Source organism: Cricetulus griseus, assembly GCF_003668045.3.
Source record: "Cricetulus griseus strain 17A/GY chromosome 1 unlocalized genomic scaffold, alternate assembly CriGri-PICRH-1.0 chr1_1, whole genome shotgun sequence".
NCBI classification, from domain to species: domain Eukaryota; kingdom Metazoa; phylum Chordata; class Mammalia; order Rodentia; family Cricetidae; genus Cricetulus; species Cricetulus griseus.
The window spans coordinates 86,375,857-86,394,019 of NW_023276807.1; the positions used below are offsets into that span (position 1 = coordinate 86,375,857).

The 18,163-nt window shown below is 40.5% G+C and overlaps 1 protein-coding gene across 1 annotated transcript in view; it reads left to right on the top strand.

The window, feature by feature from the left end:
• The first annotated feature begins 1,305 nt into the window (after positions 1 to 1,305).
• Actr2 (actin related protein 2) overlaps positions 1,306 to 18,163 on the top strand; it is a 44,913-nt gene continuing 28,055 nt past the window's right edge. The window contains exons 1-2 of the mRNA XM_027388068.2: positions 1,306 to 1,423; positions 15,146 to 15,256. Coding sequence (XP_027243869.1) covers positions 1,376 to 1,423; positions 15,146 to 15,256 — 159 coding nt within the window. The 5' untranslated portion in view covers positions 1,306 to 1,375. The remainder of the gene's footprint in view (positions 1,424 to 15,145; positions 15,257 to 18,163) is intronic.

Below are 18,163 nucleotides of genomic sequence, written 5' to 3' on the forward strand. Positions count from 1 at the left end.
CCTATTTAGTTAGTACTGAGACTACCACTGGCTTGGCTGTGCACAAAATCTTTAGAGAGAAGTTAACAGGCTGGGTCCTAGAACAAGGACAATCACAAATGACCAGACATGGATACTACAGATAAAGAGACCAGGCTCAGAAGCACTCATTTAATGGTAAAATGTTACCACCGAGCTAACGCTTGCTCTCAGCAGAGAATCCTCACAATCACCTGTGCATTTAGAGGTTATTATGTCCCCGCACAAAGTCCTGCTCACACCACAAGCATTTAACTGTAAGGGCCAGAATCAAAAGTGGAGTTGTGCAGGACATGGTGCTGCATGCCTTTGATCCTGGTACTTGGGAGGCAGAGAGGGGGTGATCTCTGTGAGTCATGTGAGTCAGAGGACAGCCTCATCTACGTATTGAGCTCCAGGTCAGCCAAGGACAGTGAGACTGTCTCAGAAAACAAAACAAAATTAAAATTAAATGAAACCTTTGTTCTTGAAACGGTTTTGTTGTTCAGCAGACCAGGCCGGCCTCGAACTCAGGGAGTGCTACGACTAAAGGCGTGCGCCACCACCGCCCGGCTAAATGAAGTCTTATCTTCCCACCTCCCTTTTGATAGGGTCTCACTTTATAGTTCTAGCTGGCTATGTAGACCAGGGTGGCCTCAACCCCTATAGTTCTGCCTGCTTTGGCCTTCCAAGTCCTGGGATTAAAGCCACTACGCCCGGCTTGGAGTTGTCCGATTTCAAAATCGAGATTCTGTGTTCGTATGTGTGCACATTTTGGTTTTTAAAGAAATGCGAGTAGCACTTGTTCCAGGGCGGCTACGAGGGTCACGAATTTGAGGCCAGCGTTTGGCAACATAGCGAGTTCCTGTTTGAAAAAAAGGAAGTGAGAAGCGGTAAAGCCGAAAGAAACGAAAGCATCCCGCCGGGCTACTGGGGCTGCAACTGAAGGTATGGAATAAACCCGAGGTTTGAACAGGTGTAGGCGTATCCGCCAAGGCCTAGGAGCAATGACACATCCCGCCTCGGGACCTCCGGATGGCTTTCGGTCTTCCCAGCTGGCGGCTCCACGCCTCTCCGCGGCACACCTGCGGCCCATCACCCGCCCATCTCTACTACAGCCAGCCAGGCCGCGCCCTTAGTCCCGAGACACCTGGGACAGAGCCACCGCCCCGCACGCCGGGCGCCGCGCCGGACGCAGAGCGACGAGAGGGCGCACCAGCGCCGGCCAACTTTCATTGGCCTTCTCGGCTGTCAGTCGCCGCTCGCTTGGACGGCGGCCGGGCGGGGACTTCCGGCTTGGGAGGAGCGAAGGACCGAGGGCGGGGCCTCACGGAGGAGGAAGCAGGCCAAGCCGGGCGGCGGCTCACTAGGGCGAACCATGGACAGCCAGGGCAGGAAGGTGGTGGTGTGCGACAACGGCACTGGGGTAAGACCCGGCGGGGTGGCCGCGTATATGCGCGGGGTGCGCGTGGACCCTCGGCTGCGGGGCTACGTTACGGGGGCGCAGGCAGGCGCGCAGGCCGGTTCTCTGGGGGACGCCGGTCGACGGGCGGACGGGCGGGGGCGCGGATCGGCCCTGAGCTGGGGCCCGGAGCTAGACTCCCGCAGGGCACCCGAAGGCGGCGAGGCGGCTCCCCACACGCCCCCGAGCATCCGCCCGCTCCCCGCGCCCGGGGAACTGTGACCCTGTGTGGGTCTGGGCGATGGTGGGCCCGGTTCTTGGGTGCCGAGGAGGTTTCCGTTTCTGAGCCTCGCCTGTGTCCACACAAGACCCAGCGGCGGCCTTCCTCTTCCTGTGTGGCTGAAGATGCCGAATGCGAGGCAGGAAACGGGTTCCGCAGAGAAAAGGGGAAGTGCTGTCAGGCCCTGGGCCTTCGACCCTAGCTCTCAGCTTCGCGTCTGCCCCAGGAAAGTGTGTGGGCTGTCTGTCGCCCGTGGTTTTGAGGGATGGTCGTCAGCTCCTGCTTCACTCTTTGCTCTGCATGCAACCCCTCATAGACCGTCGTCTCTGTGGAAAGACTTAGGAGACCTAAGACCTCTCCAGTTAATTGTAGTGGGAAGTGGATCACTCACTCCCTGCCTTCCTGTATTTTTTTTTTTTTTCTCTTTAAGTGCAGGGTACAGACGTTAGTCTTAAAGATCCTAAAATCAGACGAAAGCACTCATTAGAAACTACTTGCAGCCGGGCAGTGGTGGTGCATGCCTTTTAATTCCTGCTCTCTGGAGTCAGATGCAGGCAGAGGCAGGCAGATCTCTGTGAGTTCGAGGTCAGCTTGGTCTATGAAGCGAGTTCCAGGACAGCCAGAATTGTTACACAGAGAAACCCTGCCTCAGAACAACAACAACAAACTATTTGCAAGTGCTTTTTCTCCTTTAAAAAATGTGTTTGGAGCATCAAAGTCCCAATTTTGAAGATGAAAATGTTTTTTTTTGAATGAATTCTTTAGTGATCTCTACTTTAGTGTTACAACATTTTGTGACTTTTCTGCCACAAATGTGACATGCGAATTAAAATAGATTTTACTTGAACTATAGATTTTGAAGCTATTCTACTGTCCTTGATTGAATTTATTACAAACTATGACAGCTATTGTACCAATTCATTTAAGCTAAGTTTAAATTGAGCTAGAATAGGATAGGCATTGTAATACAAAAGGATGTCCAATACCACTATTGTGGTGACTAAGATTTAGTAACAGACTTTTTTTGAGCAAACTCATTTATGTTTGTTCATTAAAGATATGTTTACAGACTTCATGTAGGGATACGTAAAATGTATCTTGTTCTTTTAGATAAAGGATAAAGCAATGAGGAAAGCTAGAGTTTCATAAAGCTTCTAAGTTATCAGGTAAAAGCTTTTTTTTTTTTAAAAACAAAGCATGTATTGTTGCACTATATTTAAATTATAAACATTTAAACTTTTCTAAAATTCTTATAAAAGTGCTTATTTAAAAAAAAAATTCTACTTTGGTACCAAAGAGATGATGGCTCAGCAGTTAAGAGCACTTGTTGCTCTTGCAGAGGACCCAAATTTTATTCCCAGTATCTGCCTGACAGCTCACAACCATCTGTCACTAGTTCCAGGGCATCCAATTCGCTGTTCTGGCCTCCGTGGATACCAGGCACACAAGTGGTACACATACAAACATGCAGGGAAACGCACACACACACACCTGAAATAGAAATGAGTCTTAACAATGTTGTTAAAAGGACTGCAGTGGTGGCATAGTTTTTTTTTATGCCAGTACTTGGGAGGCAGAGACAGGCAGATCCCGGTGGCTACATAGTGAGACTTCATTTTTTTTTTTTTTAATCCTATTCCTTGAGGGGGGTGAGATCAGTAACTATGGCATAAATGAAAGGAATTAATTCAAACAAAAGGTTTTGTAATTGGTATTACTCTTGTAGTTATTTATGAACTTTATCCATATTTTTTGTAGATAATGATGGCTGTGAATGAAATAGCTCTGATACTCATCTGTTCATATATAGCTCTGACTTAAATCATATCACAGTTAGGAGTGTTGTGTTTCTAAAAAATTTGAGGACTAAGGGTCTATGTTTTGTTTCTTAACTACTTGTTTTTGTAAAGTCATCTTGACTATATACCTGAAGTTATAGAGATGTCTTTACAATTAAATATTAAAGAAGACATCATGAATCTTCATGTACCCCATACACTGACATATACTCATGGAGTTGGAGACTGAAAATGTTAGTTTATAAGGTAGAGTGCTTGCCTAATGTTTGAGAAACCAGGGGGTCCATCTCCAGCACTACACAAACCAAATGTGGCATATACTTATAATCCCTGCACATGGGAAGTGGTTGCAGGAATATCTTAATCATTAATCAATGGTGACTTCATTTACCTTTCGTATACTTTTGATTTTAAAATGTGGGCTATTTGAGAAGTTGATTTTTTTTAAATTTTATCATTTTTTTTTATAATGGTGGGAATGAACCTATGGATTCAGACATGGGAAGTAAATGAAGTAATATGATTTTTCTGAGGTGTATCCCCAGCCCTGAGAAGTTAATTTTTTTAAAGATGTGTTGTATTTTTGCATGTATAGGTGTTTTGCCTGCCCAGAGAAAGAAACCTGCTTTCTAGAATAGGGCTTCTGAATTAGCCATTTAGGCAAAACTCTGCATACCTCTTTAGCTCTGAATCTTAATTCCTTTCAAATTGAGTCAGATTGCTCATGTTAATATATGGTGCTGCCAAACTTCAATATGACTCACCAACAGTAACTTCATTCACCAACAAAATGCAGATTTCCCAAGTGACTGTCAGTGTTGCTGGCACAATGCTTAAGTTTGATGGTTATACATAGACGTTTCTAGTGCTAGAACATTATACTTAGAATTCACATTTGTAGTTGTTTGTAATCTGTTTTATCAGGTTTCTACTAACTTATGTGTTGAATTTAGGAATATTTTAAGTAAAAACAAGAACTTGAATTCCATCTTGTGAAAGACAACCACTGGTCTCAAATAAGAATGGCACTGTGAAGTTAAAATACAAACACCACCAATTATTAAGGGAAAAAAATACAAAACAAATGAGCTCAACTGGGAGTTTAAAAATCCCATTGAGTGTGATGGAGCACACCTGTAATTCCAGGAATTCAAGATTAGCCTGGGCTATGTGAGGCCTTATCTCAAAAGACAAGAAAATCCTGCTGGGTGCCACTTCTAGTACTTGGGAGCTTAAAGCAGGAAACTCACACAAATTCAAGGTCTGATCTATGTAGTGATGCTGTGTCTCCAGAAGCCGAGGAATCATTGCACCAGAGGTGATTGATGAAAGGAAGAGCCCGAGGCAGTGGGTGAACACAAGGAAACGATGCTGCTGGACACTAGAACCTCAGCAGTTGTGACAGCATGCACAAGACCCAAGCAAACCCAAATCAGGCCAAATTCCTGAACAGAGAAGTTAGGCCTGAAGTCCCACCCCTAGCTAAGGAACTGTTGGGATTTTTTAGCTGCTGTCATGGTGGGGAGAGAGACAGACTATTTTCTCTAATAATGTAGCCCCTGATTAGTCAGCCACACTCCCATGGAAGGCTACATACCCAAGAATATTTGGACATACTTGCCTTTTTTGGGGGAAAAAAAGGACAAAGTTGAGTGGGAAGGGAAGAGGGTATAGATCTGGGGAAGAGTTGGGGGCAGCAGGGTGAATATGATCAAAACATGTACAAAACTTAAAAAAAAAAAACCTAGTATTTTAAAATAAAAATGTTTTTGAATCTTTTTGTTTGTTTTGTTTTGTTTGTTTGTTTTTTTGGTTTTTTGAGACAGGGTTTCTCTGTGGCTTTAGAGGCTGTCCTGGAACTAGCTCTTGTAGGCCAGGCTGATTTCAAATTCACAGAGATCCGTCTGCGTCTGCCTCTGCCTCCCGAGTGATGGGATTAAAGGGTGTGCCACCAACACCTGGCTGTTACTATTTTTTGAGATAGGGTTTCTCTGTGTGTTGCCTTGGCTGTCCTGGAACTCACTATGTAGACCAGGCTGGCCTCAAACTCACACAGATCGGCCTACCTCTGCCTCCTGAATGGTGGGATTAAAGGTGGGCTCCTGGCTTTGAATCTTTTTTATTTATGGAAAAAGTTGCTTTGATATCTATGTAGACAGGTCTTTTGTTCCTTTTGCCTGAAGGAACGTTGTACCTCTTACTATTTGATGACTCAGTAGGAAGTAGAGAGCCTGCTCAAACCACAGTGCTACAAGGAAGAAACTATATATGGTAAAATCGGTTTCTTAAACACAGCCTGAAGAAGAAAAAAAAACCAGCCTGTGGCACACAGAACTAAGTCACTAGTCTTAAAATGATTGACATGCAGGAGGAATGCCAGTGATTTAAATGATACCAAAAGAATAGCATAGGAAATAATATTTTCTTTTTGTTACATCAGGGCTCTTTAAAAATTTTTTTGAGTTAAGCTTGCCTATTAATTTTATGTTGAATTGGATTATTTTGATATTATTGGAGCCTAATACATTCAAATTTGAAGTAATGTGAAATAGTATGGTTTTTACTGTTCTATGGAATGTCTGATACCTTACAGAAATACTGGCACTGGATTCTAAGACAGTATCTGCTTCCACCAAGTTACTGCTTAGGCAGGGTAAGAGTGATGTTAGTGTTTGTTTTTGAAAGAAGGGTCTGGAGTCTGGGCAGGCCTCCAGTTTACCACATAGCTAAGGACAGCCTTGAACTTCTAGTCCTCCTGCCTCCACCTCTAATGTGCCACCATGCCTGGTTTAAGCATGATAGGCGAGCACTCCTACTATCTGAGCTACAATCCACCCCCAGGAATAGTTTCTTATTAAGTACTTACTTTTTGTTTCTATTTATAGTAGCTTTAATTTGAAGTCTAATTTTCCTCTTCCCCCCTTCTCTCCTCCTTCTCCTCCTGTAAAACACTGATAGTTTATAATTGTTTGTTTCTGCAGTTTGAGGGGATCTCAGTTTTTGTCTTCTGCAGTGTTTGGAAAGTGTTTTTCCACTTAAACTGGACTCAAGAACTTCAAGGGCTATTGAGCTGATCAGCAGGTGAAGATGCTTGTTGCCAAGCCTGATAACCTGAGTTTGATTCCTGAGACCCAAATAGAGAAGGGGGACAATGTACCAGGGAACTCACATGTACACACATAGTTTTTAAATATATGATTTAAATTAAAAAAATAACTTGTTATTTTTAGAATTTGTTTTATGGCTGTGCGGTGGTGGTGCATGCCTATAATTCCAGCACTTGGGAGGCAGAGGCAGGCAGATCTCTGTGAGTTCAAGGCCAGCCTGGTCTACAGAGTGAGTTCCAGGACAGGCTCCAAAGCTATAAAGAAACCTGTCTGGAAAAAAACAAAAATTGTTTTTTCTTGTTTTATGTTTATGGGTGTCACTGGCATGCCTGATTCCCATGGAGATCAGAAGAGGGCATCAGATTGCCTGGAACTGGAGTTACAGACAGTTGTGAGCTGCCACATGGATGCTGGGAATTGAAACCTAGTCCTAGGAAAAGCAGCTAGTGCTTGCTTTTTTTTTTTTTTTTTTAACCTTTATCTGCATTTATTTTATGTTGAATTTATTCCCATGCCATAAGTTTTTGTTACTTTAGTTTCTTCTGGGATATGTTTTTCTTCTGTGCAACCTCATCTGGCTTTGGAACAATTTGTCTCTGTGAGCCAGGGGACTTCCTGTATGGGTTGATGTAGCCATGAACTCTGCAACTAGTGCTCTTAACTCCAGCCCCTAAAAGAATTTTAAGATATGAACTACCCATCTGCACAGTTGTAATCAAAAGATATACTGTAACCCTTTACTTTGCTATTGTGTATATATGTGAATGGCAGGGAGACCCATCAACCTTAGCAGTCTCCTTCCTGTACTAGGAATTCACACTTAAACTTAACATAGCTCATGTAACAAAGTTACTCATTTACAGTTGCTATAAACTTGAAGATTAGCCTTCTGTTCATACTTTTTTCTTTGGTAGCACTGGCATTACAACCCACTGCCATTGCGTGCTAAGCAACTAACTGTACCACTAAGCTTTATTTTCAGCCAATTTCTAATTTCTAATTTTCTTTCTTTTAATTTGGAACTCAGCTTCAGGTACCAGTTTCTAATTTTCTTCAAGATTATTTATACCCATATAAGTGAACATTTCATCCTGATAAGTGGGTACTTTTGACTTGCCTGATGTCTATATCTTAATTTTTGAGTTTTTTTGCTGTTGTTTTGATTAGCCTTGTTGAAAGCCATGTTGGCCTTGAACTAAGATCTTACTCCTCAGAGTGCTGGCCTTCTTTTTTTTTAAAAAAAGATTTTATTTATTTATTATGTATACAACATTCTGCTTCCATGTATATCTGCACACCAGAAGAGGACACCAGATCTTATAATGGATGGTTGTGAGCCATTGTGTGGTTGCTGGGAATTGAACTTAGGACCTCTGGAAGAGCAGTACTCTTAACCTCTGAGCCATCTCTCCAGCCCCCCTGTCTGGCCTTCTTTAAGGTCAAACATAAGATTTTTGTATTCAAATAGTATTTAAGTTTTGTATATTCAGAATGTATGTGGAAATTATGACAGCAGGCTGGTGATAATGATAGACTTTATACTAAAATTTGTATATGGTGGAGATATGATATTTTCTCTGAGCTTTTGTATTATTTCAGCTTAGTTATCAGGTAAATTGGGTTTTGTCTTGAACATAGGAATGTAATGATGTAGGAGAAGAGCATGGGATTTTACACACACATTCACATGGGGTGGGGATGATAGCTCAGGCTGACCTCAAATTTGCAGTCCTTCTGCCTTAGCCTCTGGAGTGTTAGGACTACAAGCTTGGGCTGCCACACCCAGCAAGATGCTATTCCTTTCCTCTGTGGTAATTGTTTACCCGAGTCTTTCTAGGTCACAATAATCAGTTACTCCAGATGACATTGTGAGAATATGAACTAGTGTTCCTGAATTCTGTTTAACGTTCCTTTAGGATGGAACAGATACTGTCAATTTCACTTCTCAACCATGGTAAAATGAACAAGTAGGATATCTGATTACATATGCCCTCAGACCACACTGACATATGTCTTCAAAGGTAACCCAAGAGGAACTGTATTACATTTTTACTTAAGATAAAAGTTTCGCTATAAATAAAGCTTTGGTTGGCCACGAACCCACTTTGTAGCTCAGGCTGGTCTAAAACACATGGTCCTCTTTAAGTGCTGGGATTACAAGCATGTGCTACCATACCAACTGGTAGAGTAATATGCTTTTATTTTTGATTGTGAGCCTAGCCTTTTAACGGTTGAGCCATCTCTCCAGCCCATATGCTTTTAGAAATGTGTAGCTATACCTTAAAGAAGTCCAACAGTGAACTAATTTTGTGAGTTTGGAACAAAACACCTGAATAGTGTGTTTTGTTTAGGTTCTGAAAATAAATATAAACAGATGATAGGAATTAAGATGGTACTGGGGATCTGAAATGTAACAATATTAACAAAAACCCAAAGACCAATATTGGAGTTCAAGCTTCAACCTGAAGATGAGAAAAGCAAAGCAGCCATCCACTAGCTTTTACCTCTACCTCTGGCTGAAAGGGCTGATCCTGTTTCCAGGAGCTCTCTTCCAACCCTCAGACTGCTGCCTCTCTGCAATCTCAGAATGCAGCCTGAGACACTGGGCTCCTGTCTTTTATATACCTCTCTAGGGCTGGGATTAAAGGCATGACCTCTAATTCTCTTTTAGACTGATTCACTCTCATGTAGGCCAGGGTGGCCTTGAACTCAGAGAGATCCATCTGCCTGTGCCTTGTGAGTCCTGGGATTAAAGGTGTGTGCCACCACCACCTAGCTTCTCTAGCCAATTTGTATGGCTGGCTTTGCATCCTGAACCCTCAGGCAAGCTTTATTAAATCATAAATAATATATCACCACACTGAAATTCTTAGTTTCAGACATTTTTCATAATTACCTTTAATCACTTTATGAATTATAATTTTTACCTATTTGTAAGATTCTGTTTAAAAGACAAAATTTTGGATAGCAGAACATTCTAGGGAGTCTATAATTAAATGACTCATCATCATCTTCAAAAGGGCTGCTGTAGAGACAATGAAGATGCTTTTATTTTAGCAAGATAGATGAAAGTTCATGTTACAGGTTTGTGGAGGTCAGAGGACCACATACAAGAGTCAGTTCTCTCCTTCCACCTTGTGGGTCCCAGGAATTAAACTCAGGTCATTAGCAAGTTCCTTCACCCACCAAACCATCTTGTGGGCTAGGACATTGATATTTTCTATCCACCTTTGGAAAAGGGAACACTTACATTCTGCTGGTAGGAATGTAAATTAGCCACTTTGGAAATCAATATGGCGATTCCTCACAAGACTATAAATACATAACAGTTGAAGAGATGGATTTAATGGTAAATGCTTGCCTTGCAAGCTTGAAGACTTGAGTCCAATCCCTAGAACCCATGTACAAATGATGATTTGTGATTGTAATCTCTGCAGAGGCAGAGACTAGGGGTACCCTGGTCTTACTGACCAACCAGTCTAGTCAGTAAGCCAAAGCCAATGACCCATCTCAAAGAAGGAGGGCATTTTTGTTTGTTTGTTTGTTTGTTATTGGGGCAGTCCTGGAACTGACTCTGTAGACCAGGCTGGCTTGAACTCAAAGATCTGTCTGCTTCTGCTCCCGAGTGCTGGGATTAAAGAGGTGTACCACCATGCCTGGCTGAAGGTGAACATTTTTTGAGAATGACAGTGGAAGTTACCCTATGGTGTCTGCATGGGTGCATATGGACACATGCACACACTTGCTTTCAAAAGATAAAAAATAGAACTAGGCCAGTCACGGTGGCACATGCCTTTAATCCCAGCACTCCAAAGGCAGAGGCGGGTATACTTTTGTGGGTCAAGGCCAGCTTGGCCTACAGAGTGAGTTCCAGGACAGCTAGGGCTTTTTGGAAAAGAAAAGAAGAGAAAAAAAAAAAAACAAAACAAAACACTAAACTATTAATGATGCAGTTGTAACACTGAGTATTCACCCAAAAGTCAACAGATAAATAACTGTATTTATTGCTGTACTGTTCATAATAACCAAAAAATGAATTGATAAAATATTCTGCATAGTCACAATAGAATTTCAGCCCTAAAGAATGAAATGTCATTTGCAGGAAAATGAATGCAGCCAGAGATCATATTAAGTGAAAAAGTCAGACTTGAAAGACAATACCATGTTTTGGGTCATTTGTGGATCATACATTTTCATAATATTTTTTTTAAGATGCACAAAAATCCCCCCCCTTTTTTTTTTTTTTTTTTTTTGCATGTTATGAAAGTGGAAGTGAAACAGCCAACAGAAGGCATTAGCAGGAGGAAAGGAAAGAGGAGGGAATGGAAGGAGAGTGGCTAAAGCTCATGGTATACTCACGGTGTGTTTGTGAACCCATTAATATATACATCAGATACATACCAATATAATATATTCTGTTTAAGAGTTTCTTTCATTCGCTGCCTTTGGACTTGTAAATAATCTTTTTGCCTCAGCTTTCCAGGTGTGAGTTTACATCACTAGGCCTGGCTTTCTGTCCACTTTTGTACTATTATTAATGTGCATCTTTGTACTATTATTAATGTGCATCACTTTCAAGTACTGTTTCTCACCTTAGTTCTTCTAAAAGTGTATGGTCCTTGATGCCACATAGACTTTCTGTAGGGAATTGATTCACCCCATCACCCTGTGTGTCTCTCTCCTTCCTTGTTTATACACACACACACACACACACACACACACACACACACACACACACACACACACACTCTCTCTCTCTCTCTCTCTCTCTCTCTCTCTCTCTCTTCTCTCCTCTCTCTCTCTCTCTCTCTCCTCTCTCTCTCTCTCTCTCTCCCTCCCCCCCTCTCATTCACTCACTCACTCACTCACGGTCATTCATAAGGTAACATAATATTTGTGTGTAGCTTTAGTCTGTTACCTAGCTCAATGCTGTCATAGTTGTTTATGGTTTTGAGCCATGGTTTCATGTAGTTCAGGCTAGTCTCAAATTCCATATGCCAAGTTAGGCCACCTGAGGCTAGCCTAGAACTTATATCCTCCTACCACCACCTCCAAAATACTAGGATTACAGGAGTGTACTGTCATTGTACATTCCTAGTACAATGTAAATGTTTTATAATTACTTTCTAGTGCTTAGGGAGTAATGGTAAGATGAAAAGTATTTTTAGACATGGTTTAAATATTTTTATTACATGTATTTGTGAATGGAGAGGCATGCACGTGCCACAGCATATGTGTTGAGTTCAAAGACAACGATGTGGGAGTTGATGCTCTTTTTCCACATGAAGATTGAACTCAGGTTGTCAGGTTTGGCAACAAGTGCCTTTATCTCCCAAGACATCACATTGGCCCTGCTTCAAATATTTTGATCTATGATTAGTTGAGTCCATGGGTAGGGAACTCACCAACTGTATTTTAAAATAATTATTATCTCATGCTTGTAAATGAACGGTTATTTTTTATTTTATTTATTTATTTTTTTTTTTGGTTTTTCGAGATGGGGTTTCTCTGTGGCTTTGGAGGCTGTCCTGGAACTAGCTCTTGTAGACTAGGCTGGTCTCGAACTCACAGAGATCCACCTGCCTCTGCCTCCCGAGTGCTGGGATTAAAGGCCTGCGCCACCAACGCCCGGCTTGAACAGTTCTTTTAATACTTACCAATTGGTTATTTAATGTGTACCTCTTATATGTCAAACTCTATTGTAGGCATTCTCAGTAAACACAAAAATCCTTATAATTTAGCATGCACTGAACAAAGACCTTATGACTTTGACAATATTCCCATCTTTTTGAAAATTTATTGTTATGTGCTTTGATGTTTTGCTTACATGTATGTCTGTGTGAGAATGTCAGATTTTGGAGTTACAGACAGTTGTGAGCTGCCAGGTAGGTGCTGGAAATTGAACCCAAGTACTCTGGAAGAGCAGTCAGTGCTCTAAGCTGCTGAGCCATCTCTCCAGCTCCCAGTAGTTCCTTTCCTGATACAATATTTTCCTCTGTTTTATTTTTCTGGTCATTGAACAAAGTAAATTAAAAGAGGAAGATCTTCTTTGGACTCATAGTTCAGAAGGTAATTCTGTATATTGTGCCAGGGAAGGAAGGCATGGAGGCAGGATTCGTTCCTGTTTATGGCAGAGGGAATGTGAGGCATTTGCTCATATTTTGATGGACCAGAAATCAGGGACAGACTGAGATGTGGCCAGAAGTGGGACTGAACTCTAACCTCTAAGACTTGGCCTCTCATAACCCACTTCCTTCCTAGGTCCTACCTAGTGAAGAGTTTACCTAAAAACAGCACCACCAGCTGTTCAACCACAAGCCATAACATCCTCCTATCCTGAAAGTCTTACTTGTCTTTTCCTCACAACATCTGCTCATTTTGAGTCTTAATGAGAGCCCTGGCTGAGCTGGAAATTGCTTTGTTGACCAGGGAAGCTTTGAACTTGTAGTAGGTCCCCTGTCTCTGATTCCTTTGTGCTTAGATTACAAGCATGCATTGCCATATCTTGGTACATTGTCTGCTCTTGAAAAATGTATTGAGAACTGTAGCTCAGAAGTAGAGCGATTCCTTGTCAGGCATGGTGGCACATGTCTGTGATCACACCACATGAACCACACCCAGCTTCCCATTTTAGGTTTGACTGTAGTTATTAAATCTCCTAGATGGCAATTTCTGACTTGTAAAATGAAAATGATTAGAATCACTGATGTACTCCTTGGAGAAGGTCCCTACTTGAATATGAAACAGTTACTTGGTATTACAAAACATTAAAATGAAAATAGCTAGCATGACAATTTTACATGTGAAAATACACATGATGTTAGTCCAGATATCACTTGTTTTTTGTTTTTTTATTTTTCATTTTTGGAAAATAAGGTTGCTTAAATTAATGGATATTTAAAAGCCTGGTTTGGGGCTGGGGATGTGGCTCAGTGGTAGAACACTTGCCTAGCACACACAAGACTCTCTGTTCTGTCCCCAGCACTTCAAGAAAGTAAAACAAATCAACATTTTAGGGGCTAGGGAAATGGCTCAGCAGTTAAGAGCAGTGGCTGCTCTTTCAGAGGACCTAAGTTCAATTTCCAGCACTCACATGGCAGCTCACACCTGTCTATAACTCTTATTTCCAGGGGATCTGGCACTCTCATACAGATATACATGCAGGCAAGACACCAATGCACATGAACTAAAAATAAATTTAAAAAGTTTTTAAAAGCCTGGTTTTAAATCAGAGCTACTTTTTTTTTTTTTTTTTTTTTTTTTTTTTTTTTTTTTTTAATAGGATTTCTCTGGGTAGCCCTGGTGTCCTGGAACTTACTTTGTAGATCAGGCTGCCCCCCCCCCCTCCCGAACTCAGAGATCTTTGCCCCTGCCTTCTAGTGGTGGAACTGAAGGTATGATACTACTGCCAGGCTGAATCGAAGGTTTTTTTTTTTTTAATTTTTAATATTTATTTATTATGTATACAGTGTTCTGCCTGCATGTGCACTTGCACTAGAACTCTTGATGGATGGTTGTGAGCCATCATGTGGTTGCTGGGAATTGAACTCAGGACCTCTGGAAGAGCAGCCAGTGCCCTTAACTTAAAGCCATTTCTCCAGCCTAATTGAAGCTTTTATTGTGTTCATTTTCTATCATTTCTCTTTTAAATATGACTTGTCCCATTTCCAAATGCTGAGTGAGCACTGTGTGCTGAAGCTGCTTTCAGTCATCAGGCTCTGGTGTGAACCACTCAGCTTAGCTCCCTGCTTGAGCAGCTCACCCTCTAGTAACAGGCACTAAAGAAGTAGTTACTTCAAAACTAAATAGGAACTCTGTTCTAAATCGTTTTATCAGCTTGACACAAGCTAGTCATCTGAGAGGAGGGAACCTCAATTAAGAAAATGCCTCTAGTTGGGTGGTGGGCTGTGCACGGCTTTAGTCCCAGCACTAGGCAGGCAGAGGCAGGTGGATCTCTATGAGTTTGAAGCCAGCCTGGTCTGCAGAGCAAGTTCCAGGACAGCCAGAGAAACCCTGTCTCGAAACGAAAAAAAAAAAAAAAAGTAGTAGTAGTAGTAGTAGTAAATGCCTCTATAAGATTGGGCTGTGGGCAAACCTGTGGACATTTCCATAATTAATGATTGAAGGGGAAGGGCCCAGTCCATTGTGTGTGGTGCCATCTGTGGGTGGTGGTCCTGGGTTCTATAAGAAAGCAGCTGAGCAAGCCATGAGGCATAAGCCAGTGTTAGCACTCCTTCATGGCCTCTACATCAGCTCTTGCCTGCAGGTTCCAGTCCTGTTCCTGTTCTGACACTTCCCTCAGTGATGGACTATGATGTGGAAGTGTAAGTCAAATAAACCCTCTCCTCTCCAACTTGCTTTGCTAATGGTGTTTCATCATGGCAATAGTAATCCTAACTGATACACTCTCTGAAAATACTTGGTATGTGGGAGAACTTAAAGAGATGATGCTAGACATAAAATGGGTGACTGCTTTGGATGGTTTGAAAGCAAAGTGATGTTTTCTGCTACTGTTTTTAAATCTTTGGATACTAACCCACTCTTTACTGTTTACTTCCAGTTTGTGAAGTGTGGATATGCCGGCTCTAACTTTCCGGAACACATCTTCCCAGCTTTGGTTGGAAGACCTATTATCAGATCAACCACCAAAGTGGGAAACATTGAAATCAAGGTAATGTTTTATTCCATGCTAAATAACTCTGAGGATGTGTGAGGTGATCTTTGAATTAAGTAGTGTAAAATATAATTTCAGGAAAATCAAGGAAGAGAACAGAACTCATAATTTTAATGTATAGTAATACCTCAGCAAAGGCAAAACCCCCTGAAGTTAATTTTATCTTTTTGTTTATGGATAGTGTGGTGCCATTCTAATATGGAGTATAAAACATGAGCTTTAAAATTAGGTACAAAATTGATAGGTATTAGTGCCTATGTTGTCTTAGTGTGTGAGACTTGGGGCTTTTCTCTCCCGTGTTTCCATAGCCTGACCTCCTACTCTTTTATGCAGTCAGTCAGGAAAACCCAGAAGTCTAAACTTGGTTCCTCTTCTCACTATTACAGTTGATTTTCATAATGTATGTGAGGAAGCCAGGCAGAGCTTTACTTGCTCTCACACTGATTGTCTTACCATAATGGAAGAGAGGCCAAAGTACTTTAGATGACAGATGAGATACTCAACAAATTTTTCTCCCACCAAACTAGAGATCAAGCAGGAGACACGTTATTTTGTAAGAAACAGAATAATTAAATGATCAACCAATTGACTTCACATTCTTCAGGTGGTTCAATCCACATTATGTAAAACAGTAGAATTTAGGGGCTTTTTTTTTTTATCGAGGCTTTATTTTTTATTTATTTTTTAAAAATAGTTAACATTATGGTCTTGTTTGGACAGTCTTTGGCAAGACTTAGGATGTACATCTCTGAAGTGCTAAGAAAGATGATAGTGGGTGATAATAGATGATAGAGATTTGCTGTGTTCTAGGTCTCTACTGTGGGAGCTAGAGAATTGAGTTATGTAATAAAAATACACAATGGAAACTTAGGTTCTGTGTTTGTTTTAAAAACCTAAAACTGATTTCTGGCCTTCGGTAGGTCTCAGTAAGTAGTTCACATTTTAGGAGAGGCCTTGTGGGAAAATTTGTTTTTTCTCTTTTCATAAATTTTCATTCTGATTGAATTTTTCCTTTCTTTTTTTTTTTTTTTTTTTTTTCCTTTAAGGAGACAAGGTCTTACTATGTAGCCTTGGCTGGTTTTGAACTCAGAGAGCCGGCCTTTGCCTCCAAGTGTAAGCTTAAAGGCATGCATCAGGAAGCTAATGTGATGAGGAAATACTGAGTGTAAATAATGCATTTTATTTAGTGTCTGGCTTTAAACATTTTTTATGGATGATAATATTTTTGAGGCTCAGAGAAACATAGGTAGCCGTTTTTATTCTCCAGCAGGACAAAAACAACACATTTCTTCTCACCTTATTTTCTTGCTTTTTAAGGCCAAGTAATAAAAATTAACAGTTTCCTTGTGAGACATTTTCCAGGGACCACCCCAGTAGTGATTGCTGACACAGTTTGTCATTCTGTGTTTTTACTTCAGTTCTTTTCACACTGCTGTCTTTTAAGCCTTTCAAGTTAAATTGCTTTTAGATAAACAGTCCTGAACTAACTTACCTACTCAGCTAGACCACGAGTTTTCCATGTTTTTCTTAATTGAAGTTCTTAAATTCAATAATGAATTAAAGTTTGACTATTTGGAATTCCTATACTTAGATAATTGACTTATATTTGTAAATCTTGTTAGTTAAAATGTGATGGTAGACTAAGACAATGGACATTTAAATCATTTAGTTAATTTTCATTTAGGAGTAATTACTGTCCGTGTTCATTTGGCCCTGATAATTAACACCATAAGATATAGTAGTACTGCATCTGACCTCAGCCTAATTGTCTCTGTTGCTTGTATGTTTAAACCTTTCAGTGAGGATTTTATGTAGGCCTTTTCTGACTCTTGCTTCTACCTTCTCTCTCTTCACCTTTCTTGACCTGTTGAAGTAGAATAACAAAAAGATGGTAAGTGAGGTTACACACATGCTCTGTTTGTTTTCCACTTTTGCTTGGTGGGACAGTAGTTGTTGTTTTGTGTCCCTTTAGTTTTGGGGAGGGGGAAAATCCATATTTTTGTTTTAAGTGCTTTAATTTTTAACCTTTTCCATTTCTTCAGTTTGGTAGCAACTAATAAAGTCCTATACTTTCCTGATTGCATACAATGAACCAAACAAGAACTAATTACTAACATAGTTTTGAATTGTTTTCTTTATTTTTTGTAGATGAATGTTATAATTAAAATGGAATGTGGTGTGCATAATACCGAAATGAAGTAGCTATGTGATACAGACAGAAAATGGGTGCATTTGTTACATTTGGAGACTTAGTTTATTGATTGATGTTATATATTGCCTAGTATACTGAATGCATATATTTGCAATCAGTGTGATAATATATACATACTTGGTAAACTGAGTAAAATTTTAATGTATACATGAAGATAAGTGAAAAAGTAATAAAAAACCTTGTTTCCATGTCATCCTTGCTGATGAGTAGATTTGACATTATCTGAGAATAAATAAGAAAAATATAATATACCTATCAGGCTTTCCCACAAATAAAAGGCCACCCCCCACACACAGAGACAAGTAAGTACCATTGTGTAGTCCCCCCCTTTTATAAAACAAACAACTAGAGGCTTGTCTATCCCAGACATTTTACTGTGTTACTACATTTTTCCTTGGTGGACTTTAAGTCTGGAAATTCTTAATTTTTTTATGAATAAAAGAGCATGCATTATCTTAAATACTAAAGAGATTTTTAGAAAGGCTGTACTTGTAGAGAATAGTATAGGCATAATTTTTAAGTTCTTTTTAAATCAGAAATAGAGTATCTAATTGGTATTATAAATATATTTGTTCTTTCAGTATAAAAGTAAAATCCTCATGCTGGGTGAAAAGAAAGAACATGATTTGAGATGTAACCTCATTCTGTAACCTGCACTCCAATCTGCACTTGCCTGGTTTCACAGACTTTCC